This window comes from Scomber japonicus, chromosome 6, assembly GCF_027409825.1.
Source record: "Scomber japonicus isolate fScoJap1 chromosome 6, fScoJap1.pri, whole genome shotgun sequence".
Classification (NCBI taxonomy): Eukaryota; Metazoa; Chordata; class Actinopteri; order Scombriformes; family Scombridae; genus Scomber; species Scomber japonicus.
Genome location: NC_070583.1, coordinates 15,893,965 through 15,917,243, shown reverse-complemented (window position 1 = coordinate 15,917,243; position 23,279 = coordinate 15,893,965). Strand labels below are relative to the sequence as shown.

The 23,279-nt window shown below is 38.1% G+C and overlaps 1 protein-coding gene across 1 annotated transcript; it reads right to left on the bottom strand.

Moving 5' to 3' along the window:
- Positions 1-1,914: 1,914 nt before the first annotated feature.
- Positions 1,915-22,499, bottom strand: LOC128360204 (beta-galactosidase-1-like protein 2). The gene is made up of 19 exons (XM_053320579.1): positions 22,085-22,499; positions 21,264-21,449; positions 20,950-21,018; positions 20,388-20,483; positions 18,465-18,573; positions 17,852-17,944; positions 16,703-16,784; positions 15,999-16,063; positions 15,716-15,800; positions 13,534-13,677; positions 12,651-12,731; positions 10,698-10,804; positions 8,394-8,540; positions 7,836-7,907; positions 7,368-7,446; positions 7,120-7,207; positions 4,779-4,893; positions 3,656-3,772; positions 1,915-2,355 (listed from the first exon to the last, which is right to left on the bottom strand). Exons 1-19 carry the CDS (start codon positions 22,186-22,188, stop codon positions 2,269-2,271), a joined length of 1,926 nt encoding a protein of 641 aa, XP_053176554.1. The 5' UTR covers positions 22,189-22,499; the 3' UTR covers positions 1,915-2,268.
- Between the last annotated feature and the right edge of the window lie 780 nt (positions 22,500-23,279).

Genomic DNA, 23,279 nt, shown 5'->3' with positions numbered 1-23,279 from the left:
TCATAAAATCAAAAATAGGTTAGCGGAACCATCAGGCAGACACGCAACATCTTCTTTTAGCACTGCTGTTGATCTAAGTTCTACTTGAGTGGTCATTATTGGCTTTCCATATAAATTAATTATTAAATCCACCTGAAATTTATTTAGCACTACAACAAACTATTGGGTGTAATTTAAAATGGAAGAATGCCAGTGTGAGAATGAATTTAAACACTATACTTGAAGAATGGCATGAATAGATTTCATTTTGTGCTAACAGGTTATCCTGAAATTGATTATGTAAGTACATCATTTCCTTTTCTAGTGAAACTCAATTTTTGCTTTTATCTACTTAATGTTGCTCTTGCAAAGATGCAGGCAAACTAATGTCACATAGCGTACAGATCAGCATGTGGTTGGTTTGGTTAAATAAGATTCTGTGATGTGGTGTGTCCTGAAGCAGCATCACACAAAAGTTGTTGAAGAATTCAAAAGGCTTCACCTTGACAGTGATGTTGCCACAACATTATCTGACATGAGATTTGATTGGTTTATGACTCCAACGAAATGATGTATCAAGCAATATCAAATGCTCGAAAGTAATTAGTCTAGTAGAAGCAACCCACATATACATCAACTTTAGCAGTACAGATTATTCAGTATTTAATGTCAGTTAATGAGCATTACCCTCTGAGGGCTTCTCTAAGGCACAATACACTTGACACACAAGTCCTCCCTTTTCCTCATCTCCACTGTCATCTTCCAGCCTCATGTGAATCACATTTTATGCATGTGACTCTTAAGGTTGTTTATTTGCCACAGCAATTCTGTCTCAGAGAACGATGTTAGTTGAATAAAGAGAAATAAACAACTGAGAAGAACCTCATCTGTCTCTGAGTGTTTTGTTCAATGGACGTATATGTACACAGTGTTTCATGCTGTATGGATTTTTATTGTGGGATCTTACTCATTTGGCGCACAGAGTACACACGAACTGGCAGAGTGCCTTGTTGTATGTATGGCACATTGATGAAACTTTTCCATTTTATAAAATATGAGGGATATTTCATAGTGAATTTCTGCAAAATGCATTTCATAAGATGAAGCACACTGAGATGCGATTGGTTAGTAACACAGAGCTATCAGGTTGCTTTTCTCTCATATGCACTGCATTGTTAGTCATAACGTCAGGGAGCCGCTATCAATATGCAGGAGACTCCCGGAACTTCCGGGAGAGTTGGAATGTCTTCTAGATATGACTTTGAAAATAATTAGTAACTAGAAATTATACTGGGTCAACCATATATCACCAATTATTTTATTCTTTAATCCTAATAGGTAATATATTAGCAAACTAGTGTTAGGTCAGGTTGTTAAATTAGCTTCATACTGTAGCTGTTAAGCTAGGCAACTAGCCATTGTGTTTCAACATTTAATAGCAACTAATCTCTACATCAGAGCAATTGTATGATGTGCAATCTGTTTGGTTTTTATTAGGATAAGTTTGAACCTCTGAACAGTTGGTGCAACTTGCTCCAATATTTCAGCACCACAGGAAACCTGATTACCTACTATTTTTAGGTTACCTATCTATTAGCTTTTACAGTGTAATTTACCTGTATTATTGTAATTTATTGTAATTTACAATAATTGTGATGTTATTCATTCTGGTTAGCATGAGGCAGAACAGATGAGATTTTCAAAAACAGCTTGTGATTTTGACTTCTGTGCAGGAGCTCACAGCATATCATAAGAAGGTACATTTGAAAAATGGACAGTGTTGTTCCAAACAGGCTCTCACTGTGCTGAATAAATAAAGCAGTTCAAAAGCTTCATGGGCCTTGGCTACTGACACAGAGGTCAAACCAGTCTTTATTCAAAGTTATTTTTATGCAGCCTGAACATAATTTATAAATACAGTCTGTGAGAGGAAGAGATTTTATAACACTTTATTATAATCAAGATCCTTCTTTGTCACAATCCCTTGGTCTTCATTTGTGCAGTATGTGAGTAACCGTTAATTATACTGTTACTAAATTGAATAAAAAAGGATACAACAGAATGTCATACAGTCAGCATGTGAAAAATAGCTTGATAAGTCTGGATCACTGCTACATTGAGGTTTTCTGATAGGGCACAAAATATCATGTTCACTGTGTGTGACTTTTGAGTGCTGCTGGTCGTGGCTGGCCGTGGATGCCTGAGCAGATAAAGCTCTGAGTCCTCCCAACCTCTCCCATCCTACTCCTCCTCCTCCCCTCTTCAGTCCTTCCCTCTCACCTCCTGTTCTCACTGGACATCAACAGCCATGCCATAGTCAGGGCTACTGGCAAACTGGATCTTGCCATCTGTTTCCTGCTCTTCAAAAATTATTACCTGTGATAAAGCGAAAAATACCAGCTTAGCCGAGGTCATGAAAGGACAGTTGGAGTGGGTGGTTGAGCACTAATGTCAATATATGCACACTCACAGAAAAGAAAAGTTTGAAACCGCAGGAAGGAGAAACAAAGATACAGAAGATGTTGCTTACTGCCTTTTCCAGAAAGCACTGAATTCAACAACATCAACACTACGTGATGATGAATATCAGTAGCTGCGAACTGTAACTGTAATATGATTTTATCATTTTAGCAAAAGTGAGCATCATACAGGTATGACCAAAGGAAATAAAAAGCACTCAGATAGAACGTATACATCCATCATAGGTGGGAAATGTGTTAATTCAGTGATACAAAGCCTTAGTTTTTAATTAATCATTTGGATTCAGACCTACATCAAAATACACAGTGACAGACAATCCTATATTTTTTGATAACAAGTAAAACCTGGAAATATTAGGGCCATCCACGGTCACCCAGAACTAAAAGGATCAACTAAGTGATGAGGTGATCATCACATATTAATCTACAACTATTTTCATTTCAAACAAAAATGCCAAACATTTGCTTGTTCCAGCTTCTCCAGTATGTAAAATCTGCTATTTTTTATGTTTTATGTAATTATAAATTGAATATTTTGGACTGTTGGGCAAAAACAAAACAATATATTTGAGGATGACACCATGGGCTCTGGGAAATAGTAATGACCATAATTGTTTTCTGACATTTTATAAACAAAACTAATTATGAAATAAAAATTAATAAATATTGATTTTGATTGATATTTTTTTAATTATAATAATCAATTAAATTAAATGAATCGATAATTATAATAAATGTGTGTATGTCTACATTTGGTTTCTATTTCAGGTATCTTGAGGTATTTGGAAACCATTTCTCTTTTTTTCATGAGTACCAACTTTTGGCAAGATTGAATAAAGAAAGTAATTTTTGCAAAAAGGATTTAAATATACATGTGTATGTGGTGATGGGTGTGTCCTTGTATGGATAGATACTAAGAAGTTAGTTTTTTTATAAACAGTGACTGAAAATAGCTGAAAATATTAGGTGCTTAATGATTTGCAGATATTCCTTCTTTTCTTCTTTGGCCTGTGGCCTATCTTTCCTCGTGTTTCTTACTGATAACAAACATAAGGGACTGCACACACCATCAGTACACAGCCTTACATCACTTGCAATACTGCTGAGGTCATCCATGCTAAAATGTACTGAGGTGACTTTGACAAAAGTGTCTCCAGAATGGTAAGCAGGTGAAAGTAAAGATAAGACAGAAGTACCTGGTTGTCCCCCCTGTTAAGCCATGGGCCTGGGATATAGAGAGTCTGCTGAGGACCTATGGACCAGAAGCGTCCCAGATTCCTGCCGTTGATGAATACAACACCTTTGCTCCAGCCCTGTGGACACAAGCAGCTACTCTTCACCATGGCAACAGACAGATTCAACCAATCAGAATCTAATGGGTGATAAAGAAACATACTGATGACTACTGATATTAGATGACTCTATCTAATATAATTTACATCTCTTGCTAAATATGTCTTGACTTGTTAATTATAGTTATTAGTGTCTCTACATCCAGTCACTTTGATTCTCAACATTTGAACTGTAGTAAAGTTACCATGAGATATACAGTACAGTATAATATAATAGGAGGAAACAGATTAGTCAAGAGGCACTTGACTTTTCAATTGGATCATCGGCAGAACCTTTTTCTGTAAAGAGCCATTCCAGATGTTCCAATGATCACACTAAATGAAATAATAATGTTATCATGTAAATGTATCTAATGAATTACAGCATTAAGTGAGCCAGTGCTCAACACAGCTTTTCAAACATATATTTCTCTGGTGACTTGAATTCAAAAAATAATTTGCAGATCTGCATCAAGTATGAAGTAAAGAATTCAGTCAATATTTATTATAATAATTATGAAGTACAAAGTCTATTATAACCTTCTGTGTTTCTGATGGAGGTATGACAACTAAAAATAGTCTAAGCCAACTGTATCAATAAAGATCAATTTAAATATAAAAATACATTCATATTGAATCAATGATTAGCTAAAAAAACATTCATAAGAAATCTACAAATGAGAGATTTCCATGTTTATGTGGTGAAGACATAAAGCAAAGTAATACAGGTTGATGCCCTTGCTCAGACCAGCTTTGGTAGATCTGGGCTGCCTATTAAACCAGGCACACAAGTTAAGAGTTAAGTTTGAAAATGAGGTGTCAGGAACAAGGTCCTGGGTTTCTGTTAAATCCAGAGTAAGCAATTTATATTGTGTATCTCCCAGGGGTCAAGCAAAATAACAAGAAGACCAGTCAATAAAATTGAATCCAATAACACAGCCCTGTATTTAACAAGAGTGGAATTAACTCCACTGGGTTTCCTACTCACAGGGAGCTTGATGAAGGTGTCTTTAGGATATCTGCTTATATACAATGTGGCCTGGAAAAACCCTGGGAAGGTCTGCCGCTGACGCATAGACACCCAGTGAATTGAACTCTCAAGTCTGTAAAGAGAAGAGAAGATAACACGTTGCACATTTCAGTTTGCTCAAATCGTTACAGATAACACTTTTTACTATACATTTTATGGCATATAAACACATATCTTAGTCTTGTCATGTAGGCTACTGTTTAGGTACACCTGCTGCATGTTGGTTCTAAAAATCTATCAGTCTTGACTTTTAAGAGGCTTGTTTGTTAGCCAGCAGTATATCATGTCTTTACATTTTATACACACACAGTAAATGTCAAGTGAATAGTTGGACATTGGTGGCAGGGGAAATATTCAGATTCACCATCTTTGCTTTGGCTATAGATTATATTTTGCCTTCTAGTAAATTTAAAAGGTTGGCAGGATATACTGTAACATCAAGACACATCTCTTGATTATGCTTTTTTGGTTTCATACATACATACCAGGCTTAAGGCTTTGACATTTTCAGGATGTTGTCTGCGTAACAAAATTGCAATGTTGCACTAGATGTGGAGAAACCGCAAAATGTCTCGAAAACATATTAAGATATTCTACTAGTTCTAAATATAAACCTCTAACCAAACCAGAATGTTAACTAATACAGTTGATCCAGACTTTGATTATATGTGCTGCTATTATGTGTTGCTTATAAAATAATACACACCTGAAAATTACAAATACAAACAAAGATTTGGTGATTGGGAAAGGCTGTGGAAGGTGTTGGACTCATCTTTGTGGATGACCCCAGTCTTGCATTTGATCAACAATGCACAATTAATCACTCAGAGCACTTTAATTTGTCCACAGCACAGAAGCCACTTATGTGCACAGTACAGTAGTTTCTTCTGACTTCAGATGGTCCACATGTCTTTCCATTGTCTTACAATTTATTTCCTATTTTGAAAATTAGACTGATTTGTGCCTCTTTCCATTAACATCTAAAATTGATTCTTCAAGCAATTGATTATAGAATACTGTTAGAAATTCAGCGATCACTCAAGCCAATTCCTTTCAGATCCTAGGATGTATCACATCTGGCCCTGGTGATTTGATAATATTTTGTAGTTCAGTTTTTTATTCTCTGGAGTTATTATAAAATGTTGTATTTGCTGAACTTCCAAGGCAGTTCAGGTTGGTGCCCTTCAAGTTCATTCACGAACACGGAGCTGAAGTAATCTGACAATATTTCACCTTTTCAACATCTTTGTCTGTTTTGGGGAAGTTAGTATTATTCTGTATATGAGTCTACTACTGTCTTTTTGTCTTATCAATCTATAAATGACAGGAACCTCTGTCTGTCTGTCTGTCTGTCTGTCTGTTATTTGCATATCTCTTGAACCGTTCATCCGATTGATTTCAAACGTGACAGGTGTCTTGCTACGGGCAAGAGTAAGTGCAGTGCCAAGTTTGACGTTGTTTGAATGAGAAATGTAAAAGATATAGATAAATATATCGGTAAAAGAAGCACACATTTGCTGTTGCCGCTCTAGCCGCTGGCCACTCCCCCTCTCACACAGCACACTGAGCACTGCGCAGGACCAGGGGTGGGGGCAATTGGTGTCGGTCCGGGGGAGGTGGGGGGATTGCTCTGATAAGGGGCAACACAGAGCTATCAGGACGTTTTGCTCTCACACTCGCTGCATTAATAGTCGCACACATACACACATACAGTACACGTGCAGTCACTCTGTAGCGTGCGCTCTTGCTTGCACGCTCCAGATTCCGGGAGATTGGATCTAATTTGCAGGCGTCAGGGAGCTGCTATCAATATGTGGGAGAGTTGGGATGTCTGACTTTGTAGTAAAAACACAAGCAAAAACAGATTTTGCACGGGCACTGCACTAGTTTATATAATTCCAGAAAACCTTTGGTGTCTGTTAAGATTGCCTTGCTATTCTTCATATATATTTCTTAAATACAGTTTCTAACCAATATACTAATAACCAATATATTCAGCTGTCTAATTTTACTGACTGGTACAAAATTATCGTCTACTTCATTCAACTAAGCCTTAATTTGTTGTCAACATCATTATCACATAGGTATTGTATCCAATCTAAGTTTTCCAATTCCCTACATGCTTCCAAAAAAGTTGCCTGGTTGTATTGCTGTGTATTGACTGCATTTTGCCATTCTACTCCCAGTAACTGTGTTAAGCAGGGAGATAATTAGCTAGATTGAATCAGAGGGGAGAACATGTAATGACAGAGAAATACAAACATGGAGGTAAACTAGATAATAATTGAGAGACACAAACCTGTGTACAAAGCCCGGCTTCATATCCAGACTATGAATAATGAAGTCTCGGAGGGGGCGCTTGTTCAACTCAATATCTCCAACAAGACCTGCAAGGTGAGTCAGAGCTGCTTTACAATACAATCAAGAGTTAGAGGACAGTAACTCCAAAAGACACTGTTAATTAGTGTCTTTCGAGGTCTCTCTCTCTGTAAGACTTGTGCTGACTGGAACATCTTCAAAGACATCAATCTGTAGAACAATTTGTACCTTTGCGCTGCTCATCCAGGGTGTTCCCATAATTCACTCTTCCACAGTTCTCCACCAGTAACCCGAGCGTTCTTTTTCCCTTAAGTGGGAAAATACATAGAATATGAGAGGCATAGCTGAAATACAGCAGCATTCCTCAATGGAAATAATTTACAACAAAACAGAGGCAACAGTTCCTTTCAGCTGGTATGGTTTGAGTAATTGATCAAAGCTAATCTTAGTTGGTTTTTCTGTAGAGTTGAAATTGACTATTCAAATTTGTTAAGATAAACATTGGTTTGAGGATTTGCTGTTGGCTTAATACACAGTGCCTCACCGCCAAAAACATCTATTGGCATCCCCTGAAGCTTTCACATGCTGCGTGTTGTTAAATATTAACAACTTTATCCTTTTCAAAAAAGCTAACAGCAAACTGGATCTAAACTACATATACAAGGACACACGCACACAAACACACACACAATATACCTTCCCATCAGGGAGTGCAAGTTCTTGCACTTTATAATCGATAACACCAACAAAATGTTTGTCCACAAAAACCTAGGAGGGAAAAAGACAAAATGGGAAAATAATATACTTTGAAAGATGAAAATAGCCACATGAGAAACCATTTTTGTTGCTGACATGAACATACAACAAAGGTACAAACAGAGAGGAAAGGCTCAGCAGGCGCTAAGCAGATGACCTGAAAGAAATTTACAGCTGGATGTCTATGACTATAAAATCATCTGAACCCCTGCCCTCCAGGTGACACATAGATGGATTTGTCTTCACATTGTTTTCTGTCTTTCATTGAAATGTTTGAAAATCAGCTTTGCAGAACTGCAGGATTTCATAACAGTGTGACACTAATACCAACTGGTCTCAGCCTGAGTTTGTTAGTTGTATTTAGCAAGTACATTGATCATAAGTGTGATTTACAACTAGCAGTTTCCTCACAAAGACAAGCGCAACATTTCTTACACAGAAAGGAGAAAATGTGTGATTTTGGAGGCATTATGGCGTTGTCTGTCTTCGTGTCCTTACCAGTGCTCTGTCTCGGATGTTGTTCTTGGCGTTGAGGTATCCTCCACTTGTGATGATGGTTTCATACAGTGTGTAGCCATATGACTGACCATTGTTATTGTTGACAGGGAGATTCTCCATGTTTACAGGCTTTTCTGACTTGAAAGGCTACCAAATATACAAAAGGATAGTTAGTAAGTTTCATACATTTTACAGGTTTTTAAATGTGCTGCTGAAATTCATACTTTTTAGATTCTTTTTTTTAATGAAATGGTTACATAAGGTTTCCTGTATTTAATGTGAAAACATTCCAAATCTCAAAACCACTCTAAAGCCAGATGGGATCTTATGATTACTGCCACACAATCTCCCACTTGCAAGATGGCTTCATCCACAGTGATGATATATCAAACCTAATGAAGCTTTCCTGTCTGGCATTCAGAGCAATTCTTTTATTCAGCAACATTCTTTTGCATACCCTTGGGAGGTGCATTATGCACTCTTCACAAGTCAATAAACACTCCCCGCTTTGACACGATTAACCACCTACCTTCAAACATACAGATACAATATCAAACTCAGACATCCCACTCACTCTCTCAGAAGCCACCGAAGAGAAAATGCTTGTTTTAAACAAGTGTGTGCGGCTGGTCAGGAGCAAAGTAATTGTCGTCTCAGAGGGAAGCAAATTATTTCGACGGGGAGTGAATAATTAATGTTGTAAGCAACTGCCAGACGTGCTACATCTGTTTTAAATATAAATGCCTCAGAGGAGCACGGTGTAAATGGCTGAAGCAGACTGGTGGACATGACAGTAAGAATACATGAGGATACGCTCCAAAAAGATTGTTTAATAATGGGGCTTTTTTCTTTATTTATCTTTATTCAGGAGCATGGTCTTTCAATTTGAGAGCATGATTTATTGATTTCACATTCAGATTTTGTAATACTTTCCCTCATACCCTCTCCTCGCACTCATATAGCCCCTGCTTGCACTTAAATTTGCTCTGCTTCAGCTCAAAGGGCCTGATTTATTAACATCCCAAATAGTGGGTTTTGCGGGTGATCTACTAAGAATAACTGCGTAAATGAAGACAGGTGCAACAGGGTGGAGACAGCAGTATTTAAATGAGGGTTTTGCGTCTTTATGGAGAGTTTGGACGAGCAGAAAGCCGCAAGCGCAAAATGAAATGTTATCAGGTTCTAGTGGAAGAGGTTAACAAATATATTGAGTTATAAGAAAAATAAATATTACCAGAAAACCTGACATATGGGAGAGTACGAGGAGAGACAAAGTCAATTCTGTTAATAAAACAAAAAATATTCCACTCCAAAATTATTAATACAGGTGGAAAAACTGCATTCTGTGCGTATTCTGTCATTGTACCTCCGTCTCCTCCTCTCCACAGTAACAGAAGTCATCTGTGCTCAGTGCTCAGCCGTTTAATACCTGCCCTTCAAAGGTATTATTTATAGATGCAGTTTCCGTCAGTAAAATTACCTTCAGGTTTGGTCAATCACAATGCGTGTGCTAAATAACATATTTGCATTTTCTCCTCACTGTATTCTGCACACTGGGGTTGAAACGCCCCACATTGCATATTAATTATGGCAAACATGCTAAATGGACAGCGCATATCATCTTACACAGTTGAAAAACGCAAACCTCAGTGCACTGCGTTAGTAGATCAGCTTGCACATTTTTTGCGGGTGATGTCAACTTTGCACCTGATTTTACACACGCAGACCTTTAGTAAATCAGGCCCAAACTGTATGCTTGCACTCAGATACATTGTTGCTTGCACAGATTTCCTGCTCCATCTTCAGCCCTTCTCTTCACACTCAGGCTGCTCTCAGATATCTGCTTTGCTCTCAGATTGTTTGTGCAACAATCCTGTCAAAATCCCCCAACCAATAGCAGGCTAGGTGAAGCGTTGACCAATGAAATGATCCCTGTCTCCTTGCAAGTGCGTTCTGTACATTTTCAAGAGCATCCCATACAGGAGGTTACTCTTTAACTGGGTTCACTCCTATCCTTCATGGCTTCAACAAATATCCCACCCTTATTGACTTTTGGAATGAAAGGACAGTTGATATATCAGGGCCCATACTTTTTTACTATAATAGCTACACATAATAGTAGCCATGTAGCATATATTTTAATTTCAAGTATTTGTACTAACATGACCAACGATTGGGCCCATTTGTGACAGAAATCCTTGTGTGTGTTGTTGTTTTTTTTTTATTGAATGTAATGCAATGCCACATGGATGATGTTTATTATTTTTGTGCCACAAATGTTGGCACTCTCTGTGTGTAGCTCACCTTGTCAATGAAAGGCAGAATGTCCCACAGAGACAGGTGCTGCCTGACGACAATAGAATGGTATGCTCTCTTCTCCTGAGCAGGCGGCAGATCAGGAAGAGTCTGGGCTGTAAAAACAAGAAGGAAATATGAAAGTAGGTTACAATTTCTTTGTATGTCAATTTATTTTCATTTTCTGTAATTACCCAGGGCCCCCATACTAGTTATAGAAAGCAAAATATACATGCACACCATTTTTACTGGGAAAGATGTTGACTTAAAATCACAAAAAGTGCACGGGAATATGTGTATCTTTAAGCAGTCAGTCAAATATACAATCCAATGGATGCAGTGACATAATCACATCTGAAAGAAAGAAATAGAAAATGTTGCTTGATTTGTTTTCCTTTACACAAAGATTTAAAGCTAATAACTACAACATTTGGCTACAGCTGGGGAGGAAGAATGATATGATATAACTTTTTGACACAGGGCTATTAACTATTAGACCTTCTACAGGAAAGTAGCCTGAATGTCCCACTGAAACCATTCTACATTTCCTTGCAGAATTTCTAATAGTTTGCAGCCTGTGAATCACTGAGTACTTATCATAAAAGTCACCTGTCCCTTGGAAACTGCTTTCAAGGCTCCATGGGTGAGCCAATTTGCCCTCCACAGCAGCATCCGGTTTGTGCTCTGTGTTACAAAACAGGCTCTTTACAACGATTAACAGAGGTTGCCCATGCCCTCCAACTGCTTTTAAAGGTGTTAAACCATGCAGAGACACCAGCAGTCCCTCTAGAAAAGGCTTGACAGCATTTCTTTATCACCAAGTGGTAACAGCTGGATCACTTAAGGAAAGCTTCAAGGATAATGGCGAACACCTTTCCTCTAAATGGGTCCCCACAACACTTACAAGCTAGCGCCATATATGCTGTATAAAAATAAGAAAGGAGTAGGCCGTATTAGAAAGACATTTTTATGAAACTGTGTCTTTCCTGGCACAAATTTGGATTTTTTTCCCCGCTACAGGATCATATTTTATCAATATATTCATAGCATCCTTACACTATCCTCTATAGAAAATGGAAGATAAGGTGGTAACATCAATGGTGTGCAGAGAGTTTGTGTAGAGTCCAAATGCACCTGTAGCAGTGCTCAATACACAATGTTTTTTTCAATTTTTGACATCTTAAAAATAATAAGAAGACCTCAAAGCATAAATGTAACAGGTCTATTTTAAGAGAGTCATGAGTCATGTTATTGTCAAAGATCAGTGTAGGGAGGGACTTAGACAGATCATTCTTACCCGTGTCAAGTTATGCAAAAACAATATCACGGGATAGAGAGTAACTGACACAATGTACATGATTTGACAAGCCAACAAAACAAAAAAAAGTTGATCTAATTAAAGAATTAGGCCATGTGTTTGTGGTTGCTGGGTAGAACACAAAGCCTCCTCAGACTAACTCTGATATCCAGGCCACTGCTCATTGTTCAGCAGACTACAAAACATACGGATGAATCATGCACAGGCAGCCTTTCAAACCATCTTCAATCACCACAACGCTGGGCAAATTATTACTTTGTTGTGCTGGATTCAATCCCAGATTGCCAAAAGCTACATTTCTACTCCTGGCCACAAAACACTTGAAATATTTGCCCCCCAACCACAAAAACAGTGTTTTACAAATAGAGAGAACTGCGTAAGCAATACACATGATACAAAGTGTAGTATGTAATTTTCACAATGGGCAGTAATTGAGGGTCTCTGACTTGGGCAGATATCTCGCACACATGCACAAACCCATATCTAATCCGTGTTTGTAATCATATGCAAAGTTATCCTGCTTTATTCAACAGAGAACAGGTTCTACAAGGAGAATTAACTTAAGTGGGGGAGATGAAAGGAAAGGGAGAGAAAGAGAGACAGAAGATGTGGGGCCTGACTCAGCAACAACACACAACACTCACTGTGGTAGTGGCTGAATAAATTCCTCAGAAGAAGGTACTTGGTGGTGTAATCCCCAGCCTCGGATAATGGAGCATCATAATCTGAAAGATAATGCGCTATCAGAACAGCAGGCTTGGGAGCCAGAGAGAGGTAGGGATGCCTCTTACCGTGGCAGATGCTTTCACTGTACTCCCCTATCAAACATCTTGAGACAGCAGTGGGCCGAGGCACATTTTGGGTTATCTTGACAGAAAATGGAGCCTTTTTTGAGGCAAGAAGGTAAACGGCATTCAAAGGAGAAAACACAGGTATGGAGATTGCTGAAGGTCAAAGGCGGCCTTCCCTACTGCGGGGCAGTTTTCAGAATTCTCTCCTTTTCTGAAGAACGAGGTCATTACAATGTTAAGTACCCTAGAGGAGGATATAAAACCCATTGTACCATCTTTGATTTACATTTCCCACACATTTTATTAGGTAATGAAGCCATTAATGTTCTGCATATTCAATGCAGCCGAAGGTCAGATGCTCCTGAGTAAGGATAGCGCCATCTATAGACATTTAAAACATCCTCAACATATTTTTATCTACCTATCCCACCCACATTTATTTCAATGTAACAAGCAGATACTGTTTCAATAAGAATATTTTTCCCCTTATAAATTGCTGCAGACTACTTTGATGCAGGATCTGTAGACTTTGACAAGTTGAATAAAACCAGCAGCTATAAATTGTCAGAAAGCTAGTGGCATTCCTCTAGTTCAACCTTGACAACCCTGTATAAGAAAGTATGTCCCCTAACCCTTACAGGGAGTATTTTTATTTAAATGCTATAAAATACACATTGATGTGTTAAAGCACTCTTGATTCTTATCCATGAAAGAAAAACAGATCTATCACACATACCATAGCTTGTTACCATAGGTTTAGGTGATGGTATTCCAACAGCAAACGCCCCATTCATGAAGCCAAAATTTGTCCCTCCATGGAACATGTAAAGATTGATCGACATGTCAAGTTTTAGGATTTCAGTTACCACAGCTGTCATCTCTGTCAAAAAAAAGCAAAACACAAACTATTTAATGCACAAAGTGTGTAATTTATTACTTTTTTGATATTACAACTGAGTCAGGAAGAGAGTCACAAATGAAAAGCTAAACATTAGGACCAATGAGTATTTCCTTAAGCTTTAACACGCCAGAACCACAGTTTGAATAATCCTATTGCCCTCAGTTCCACTTCAATTGCAAAATGGGCGGACCTTAGCCACACATCCTATTACAGGTTACTATAACTCATTACAGAGCAATGCTAAAACCCATACAAAATTGCCTGCCAACCTACGTAAATCAGCTACCTACAGTATATTTTGCAGTGAACATACCAGGACAAGTAACTGAGAATAGAAATCAGACTTTAGTAATAAATTGGACTTATTTGAATGATTTCAATCAAAGGCATGAGCCTCAGTGAAAAACAATGGAGCAGGATGAGTGACAGAGATGGACCTGGTTGGTTTCATAGTGGCGCTGGCTGTGAGTAACTGCTGGGTGTACTGCAGCCTGCAGAGCACTGGACTGTCAAGGACATGAATCCCCTCTGAATATTCCAGCGTTTATTCCATAGCTGTGACACTCTCTACATGGTGAGGATCTTTTTTCTTTTCCCTTTCTCACTATGGGGAAAACACATAAGGAAGCACAACTGCTGTCTGTTTCCTGTTCAGAACATATCTTGTTAAGATGTGGATGGCTGCTGGGAATGACTACAATAAAAAAAGAAACTTGAAGCTTTGCGCTGCGTGTATGCAGGGTATAATATAACATAGGAGACAGCCACAAGTTATTTCATATGACTGTTAACACCTTCATGGCCCATACCAACAGCTGGGACAATGTGACCCATCTTAAGTGGCTCATGGTGTTTGTGACATGAAGCTGACAATTTTAAAAATCCACTAACTGTTAGCAAGCCAAAATATGAAACATCTCCGTTTTACATCATTCCACATTACAGACTGATGTTTTATATTATTATTATAATTTACTGGTAATCATTTGAAAAAAAAAATAACTTAAAAAATTAGATTTTTATTTAGAAATGTATTAATAAAAATAACCACTAGTTGCAGCTCTACTGAGGTGTTCACACAAGCTTAACTGCATCTAAGGCTTAAAGGTGGAGTTTTTGACCTCTAGCAGCACTATCAAGCAACACAATTTTCTTAAGTCTTTCTTGCAGTGGGAAGAGAGATGGGGTATGACATGCAACAAAGGTCCACTGCGGGCATGTGGCATGCATCTTGTGCACCTCGTGGGTAAAGATGTAAGTTTCAAATTCTTCCAAAAATTGGTCAATTTTATGAGGACGAAAAAACATGTTTATTAGGGCATATCTCAGGCCACATATTTTGTCATATCTGTGTTGTGTTATTGGCTGGTGTACATTATGCAGTTAGATATTACAGCAAACATGCGATGCACAACAAAGAAGAGGGAACATAGACAGGTTTGTGATTCCTGGCTCATGACCTACTATGCATTTTAAGTACACAAATCTATGACAAAACCGCAAAAACAGGAGGAAATGACCATATGCTAAGCTGTACATACCAGCTACACTGATTGTGTTCTGTGCTTTAAATGAGCCATAATGTGAGAGAGTGTCTCACATTTTATCTTACACAACCCACATAGCACTGCGTTTGTCCTTACTCTGTCTTTCCCCAATTACAGAGACTATTTTATTCTCAGCTAAAAACGTTTCTCTTAAGCCTTTCTTACCCTATGGCACTGAGATTCTGTCTTGCCCTCAAGCTCAAGACTCTCTCTCTCTCTCTTACTTTCGCCACACAACACCTGTCTTACCCCAGTCTCAAATTAGCCTGTACTATCGACCGTCGCTACAGAGAAAACTGTTTCACCCTCATAAAAGAATCCATCGGCAGAAATCCAGTCTTAGCCTCATCTGGATGCCTGTCTTACTGTTATCACGGATCCTGTTTCCCCCTGGAAAGAAACCCTGTCGACCCATCTTGCAGTAAGTGTTTGTGATTCTGCAGTAACTTCAGGAACAAAGTCTGTCTCACCCTCAGCAGTGAACACATGATGAAGGCCCCCCCAAAGATCGAACCAGCCAGACCAATACTCCATCACCATCTTTGGCTTCTGAGGCTGGAGGAAGAAAACATGTTTTGGGAAGCAACATACGCTCGCTTAACAAAATGTCTAAATGACCTCTCAGTTTCTTTTAGTAACTACACTATTGGTCACCTATATATAGCTCTAAAATGTCACTTGGATTTACCTGAACGGTCTATATGTTGGAAAGCTCAGGAAGCAAAAAAACGGTAATGACTCAATATAACTCACTTGTATTTCATCCAGGTACTTGACGACATTTGGGTTCAGTTTCTGTAAATTGATGGTTTCCAGGGCTTCAGACAAAAGAAAAAGAAAAAAAAGAAAGAAGAAATATTAATAATTCTTATGTTCACAAAGTTTATAAGTGATAAAATGGTCTAATGTAAGCTTCAGCATATTGAATCAGCCAGTGAGGCATTAAACTTAACTTGGAAGGTGTGAAACTTATAAGTATGACCATAATGATGCTTTTAAAACTGTTAAAAATGTTATGAATTTCCATAATGAAGGTTGATTCTAACAGTACCACAGAGGATCCTGTCTTGTAATTATGTGGATGGTGTTTGTGCATTGTTGCAGTAATAGTAAAGACTAATAATCCGAATAATTAGTCACCCTATTATTAAAAAAATGTAAAACAATGTTTAATGATGCATGTACATTAAAACAGGCAGAAAAAGAGAAAACAAGTAAGGGTTTTTTTTGTACCACAATACCTTTGCCAGTGTACATGCAAAAGAACAACGTTCTAGTACAACACAGGATCCTCTGTGTGTTGAATTTGGTTCTGAACTGCAGCTGCCTGTCACTGGGCCATCCTTGGCTCAGACGCTGTGTTAAAACACTACACACAAACCATCACACTGTATATGTGTGTGATGTGTGTGGGTATGTGTATGCACAGCCTTGTTTGTCTGTCAGCCTAACAATACCTCCTTTCACTCCTCCAAGCTTTAGTCCTTCCTTGTTGTCAGAGGTCAGCAGCAGCTCTGTGATGCCCCTTGATGTTAAAGCCTGCATAGAAGCGAGGTTATAGAGACAACTTAACAAAACATTGAAAATTCTTTCTGAAAATGAATTGCTGACATTTATGAAAGAGAGTGCGAAGAAGAGAGTGCGTGACGGACAGAAGCAAGGTAAATAAGCATATTCTATGAAAGTGTTATTGGTGCAAAAGGTTTGAGCACCTGTAACAGTGGAATTTGTAGTTGTGTACAGTGGTTGTGTATGTGTATCAGTAAATTTGAGGTCACATACTCTATGAGTTGTCTCCACAAATACAACACAACACTTACACATTCACAAATTCTTAATTACAGGTGCACAAATCCTATTTTACAAAGTCACAGATTAAAAAACTGACATGCTCACATTCATGCTCCTATTATTGTAGTATATTTAGTGCAAAACATATTTGTGTACCTGTATCAAACAATGTGAAGTTGTGGACAAAATTTGTGCAAATCTGAATGTGAATTTGTACAATAAATGTTTGATGTATGTAAAATAATTTATCATGAAAATATTTATGTTCTTTTAAAACACAAACACAAATCCATAAGTACAACTGCTCGAATCTTCCCCACGACTCACAGATTCTGTTTCCTTCAACTACACATCACGCCTATGCAGCAAAAGGCGGGTGCTGATCTGAGATTGAATGATCCCACAGCCAATCAGAGGAGAGGGGCTTTTGTTTACATGCGAAGTGAGAAGGGGAAGAAGAGTTCCCGCCGGTGGATTCAGCACATGCTAAACTAACAGCAGCAGAGTGATATAGGCAACTTTCAAGACTGCGGTCAAGTGAGCCGTCGTTCGTCTTTTCATGGTCAATGAAAGAGAAATTAAGCTTTACATAGAAAAAAGGCTCATGCTCATTTTTTACGTGACTGTAAAATCCCTTTTATCCATAATTTCTGACAAAGGTTGAGACAGTTGTCCTTGGGACCATCCTGACTGTTCACTCATACAGTATCAAGCATATTTACTGTATCATTTTTGAGAAATTCAGCCTCAAAGTCCCCTTTTTTGCATTGAAATTGAAATTATTTTTGAAATAATTTAGAAATGTGGTTTCTTACCTCCTTGATGAATGGCATATATTCTTTATCTTTGGAATAGGACCCATATTCATTCTCCACTTGAACTGCAATAATTGGGCCACCCTTGGAGTACTGCATATTATTTAGCCAATGAAAAGAGAACACATATTAGGGTTTGGCACAAGTTTTTGACCATCCCTACCCTCACTACAGCTAAATTATAAAAAGCACTGTCAAATGGAAATCAGAGCTTGTTCAATGGCGCATGGCACTAATAGATGGACAATAAGGGGGGGGGGGGGGGCAAATTGAACAATTCAAGTCCGGTGCATTGTATTGTTAGCATATGCCCAGTTTTTGAGGAGATGATGAGAAAAGAAGAATGATGACTGACTATATGATCACATCAAATTTATAAATATGATAAAATATTATAAAACTGTAGCAGATTCTCTGAATTAACAGAAATATGTATGCATATAACTGACATGACAACTGAAACATTGAAAGTTTTTCTATTTTGAGTGTGAATGTATTTTTATTATATTCATTGTAATTATTCAGCCATGTTATTTCTCAAGAATATCTTACAGCACGTATATCAATCACAAAGGTTCTTTTGAAATTTGTACTGTGCTTAGGTGGAAACTACCTGATGTGGAACAACTTTCTTGATGAGTTGATTAAAGAAGGAGTTGACTGCATCAGAGAATCCTGGGTAAGTTGTTCTCAGTTTCATGTTTTTATCCCGTAGTAGCCAACTGAAAATAAATCACAGGAAAACTTTTCATAATCTGAAAAATCAACATTTTACACAATATGCGCTGTACTGTGAACTCTCTTTAGGTTTTTTTTTGCTATCACAGATATTGCACCAACCTAAGCATGACTATCATAATGCGGTGGCAGTGGGAAGTAATGCTCCACTGCATGCCCTTGGAAACATTCTGTTTTGATGATTATCAAATAAATATTACCTCAACCTCACATTCCCTAAAGGCATAACTACTCCAAAAATACCTACTTCCAGTCTCCCTCCCTCCAACATTTACCCCATTATCTGTCCGAATCTATTTTGATTACAGAATTAAATGAATTCGTCCTTTCAGGGAGATATGGCTGTCAGATTGAATTATCGTTCCCTCTAATACCTTACACGAAAAGTCTGATACATCATCAGAGACTTTCATCTGAATATCAGCAGTGGTTCACTTCCATCCATTATATGTCTTGTACCCTGTGTGAAGCCCTGATATCATTTTATCATACAGTATGTAAGACTTTGGATCAGTCTCACCAACACGAATTCCTTTACATTTGCTGTTCAGTGGCAATACATTTGGTGAAACTGGCCAAATAGAAGAGAGACAGCAGACATGAAATGATACACCTAACTGTACCCTGATTACAGTATATATAAAAACAATGAACACAAAAGAAAATGACAGTATGCGTCAATAACAAATTATAATTATTAAAAGCACACAAAAGTTACAGTATACATCAACACAATGGACAACTTAAATTCAAAGACACTGCTCTATGTCAGTCAAAAGAGATTTGAATTGATTAAAAGGGATTGGCTTGTCAGATTTTACAAGCTTCTGCAGATTGTTCCACCTTTTAAAAGAATTTAATGATGGACACTATCGAACGCCTAGGATAAATCAATAAAAAGGGTGACACAATCGTGCTTCTTATCTAATGCACTAGCAATATCATTCAAGACTTTTGACGCTGCCATCACAGTACAATGACCAGGTCCAGATCCTGATTGATATGATTTTAAAATAAATGTTGAGATAAGAAAGATTTGTTACCTGATCATTTACCACTTAAGCTTAACACGATAGTTTAGAGACTGGACAATAATCATTTAGCTCATTGGACTGACTGCCTTTCAAAGGTCAGGGATACTTCCTGTTACTACAAGCAGATTAAAAATATAAGTTAAGCATTAAACTTGTAATGGAGCTGCTAATAATAAAAGCCTTGACTGTAACTGATAAGTAGCAGTGGAATTTTTGGGTCAATAGATCAAAGAGCATTTAAACACTTCCTGGTCCATAAAGGCTTCACTGAAAAGGTATGAGTGCCTAATTTGTTTGCCCAGCAAAATCCAATTTTTTTTAAATAAATAACCAGAGGAAATATAATGTTCACTGAATGCATCACATATTTTCTTTTGAACTGAGATAGTGGTGAAACCTTGAATGATTTCACTTGGTAATGATGAAGTAGGACTATGTGATAATTATTTTCCAAAAGTTTGCTTTGGGTGGGTGTCCTTTACTTTCAGATAGTGCAGAGACATAAAATGACGATTTGGCATTCAAGAATAACAGTGAATAACTTAACTATCAATTATTTCCAGGAGTTATTCAGAATTAGCCTGCAGCAAAGACACCACTCACTAACATGTAATGTGACTGAACAGTTAATTCCCAAGCCAGTTTAAGGGAATAGTTGCGCTAATTGCTGACTATGTTATAACATTACTGAATGGTGCAGTAAAAAAGATTTCAACTACCTGCAAAGGTAAACTGTAATTTAATTGTGACTCTGTGATTTTTACCTGGGTAGCCCCCCTAAATCCCACTCAGCACAGATGTATGGCCCTGGACGCAGAATCACCCAAAGGCCCAGGCGGGCTGCAAGGCGGAGGTAGGCTCTGAGAGAAGGACACACAGTGTTTAAATGATGTTGTCAGTGGGGTTAATTAATGCTCAGTACAGTGCACTAATAATCTTGATATAATGTGGGGAATAGATAATTATTCTCAGTTCAAAATGTTCAGTAAAATCATTCATTCAAAAATATATCATTCAATTTGTTTTCATTTTCACAGCATGTTTTTGCCCTTTTCAGAGAACATGTTTCTTGCATTAGACTTGATAGCAATCACACAGTGTATCTTAATAGGTTGACACCATCAAAATCAATAAGTCAAGAATCAGTAATACTGATATTGCACAACTAATTAGCAAAAAGGGAAAACATACACCTCCTCAGCAGTATCAAATTATTCAACAGAGTAGCTCAGCCCTTTTGCAATGCAACAGTGCCATCTGTGGGAATTCATCTGCCCTCTACCAGTCTCCGAATTCCCCCCAAGTCTTCCCTCCACCATTCCTTACTCTAAATCCAGCTGATCTTTAAAGTTAAACACTCCTCGCTCGGGTTCATGCAGGTTCCATGGCACATACCTAAAAGAAGAAATAAAGCTTATTTTGACTGTGCTGCAAGCTTTTTAATGGTGATACATTTGAGTGATTTAAGGAAAGTAAAATTAGCTAGTACTTCCTACTGTAACTTAAAACACTCATACATTTTGTCTGCTGTGCTTTGCTTTATTGTATTTGATATGTGTATTGCTTCTGCAGTAATAATACATTTGTGACACTGTTCATTCTAATGCTTTGAGGTACAGTGCATTGCAGTGGGAGCCTACGTTGTGAGAGTGTTGAGACCGCAGGCCTTCAGCTTCAGTAGCCGGTCCTCCCAGTAGGCTCTGGGGACACGGAAGTAATGGATGGAGCCTCCGAAAATGCGGAAGGGTTTACTCTCCAGGGTGAACTGAGATGAGTTGGCCTTCAGACCATCCACACGGCTGATTCTTCTTACCTCAGGACGACTCCTAGGGGACCACAATACAGTTTATAACTGATAAAGAACTGTTGTACAAGTGCAACTAAAAGGGCTGCGAAGGTATTAGCGACACATTACACAGATGGGAGGTAATCTGGTGACTAAATAACCCTTGAGCAAAATACTAATACCACATCACAAAGGTGACAGCATATGATTTTGCAGATCCATCCTGGGGAGCACAATGATACAACACTAACATGATACTGCATTCTGATCAGTAGCAAAGGTCTGACTTGAGACTTACATGGTGAGCTGTGAAACTTTCTCCACTCCTTGCAACAGGACAAAGTGAGGTTTTGCAGTGAAAGGTCACTTGACATAACTTCTTACATGTATTAATGTTCAATGTCCACAGGCCAGCAGGTGAGTCAGGTCTAAGTTCACAGGTAACCTGGTTGGTTATTTGATTGTAAGAATTGAAACTGGAATGTAACCAAGCAACATCACTCAATCATAGGACACACCCTCCATATGGCTGTTATCTTTGACTTATCATAACTAAGTGACAGTGGGCGGGGATTTACCCATGAATTTATCTTCATGCATGATTCCTGTTAGTCAAGGCCTGTTTAATGTTGACTTAGTTCGGGCTTCAGTTAGCTGTTTAAATGTTTGTCTTACCTTGTGGACCGATAAACAATTATCCCACCGACAACTAAACACAGCAGGAGGAAATATCGTTGTTTTAGGGACAGACGGACACCAAACATTGATGAGCTTTCCATTGGCAAATAACAACACGAGTTCAGTGACAGATGCACCAAGCGCGTATCCGGTGTTTATGGGGCGAAATAAAGTGTATATAAATAGTCCTCTTCTTACAAGCTCCCCTTTCTTTCCAGTTTACTCGACCAATTGAAGTCCTGATATAACATAACGAGTCTGTCACATAAACTCACGATAAAACCAGTTTCGCAAAACATGCCAAAAGTGTCAGGGGGAAGTAGCTGGAAGTTGTGAGGAGTCCCATATTCACATAATGCGCAGTTATTCGTACTTCAGGAAGAAATAAGTCAAAAAACGATACATGGTCTATGACAAAATCACATCCGACTTCCCACGGTGGTAGTAATATCCTAACGTGGTAATGACCGTTGGCGGTAGCTCCAAAACTCAGCAACACCCGATGACTGTCTGTAGTTAGGGTAGTTAGGGACAGTCACAAAACTACACGACCGACAAAAAGCGTAGACAATTCAAAGGGTCATAGCTTCCCTTACTTTCTTATATATATATAAATAAATAAAAAAAGCAAAAAAAAATACATGAATAAATATTGGGAAATATTGTAGAAAGGGAAATTTCCTGCGATGCAAAGTGCCAGCCTGCTCATGTGAGTGATATAGCACTTTATTTATTTATTTATTTATTTATTTAGTTATTTATTTATTTATCTATTCTACAAATGTTTCTAATTCACATCCACATTCACACACTGATGTGGTTCAGTATCTTGCGCATGGACACTTAGGCAAGATAATGATACTGATATGCAGACTGGAGGAGCCAGGGATTGAACCACTAACCTTCTGATTGGTGGACGACCCGCTATACCTCCTGAGCCACATCCACCCAGAATATGTATCACTATATAAATGTGAAAATCAAAGTGCATTGTGTATAAAGAGACAATATGGCCAGATAATATGGCCTCTATAAATGCTGTAAATGTGATTAATAATCAGGAATGCATCAAAACCACAAGCTAGTGTGGAGTTTCTTGGTAGTACAAGGGTTTATTTAGTTTTATACCACATTAATAGGCCCTACTGATAATATTGAATATTTCTCTCAATAAATGTCTATAAATAAGTAT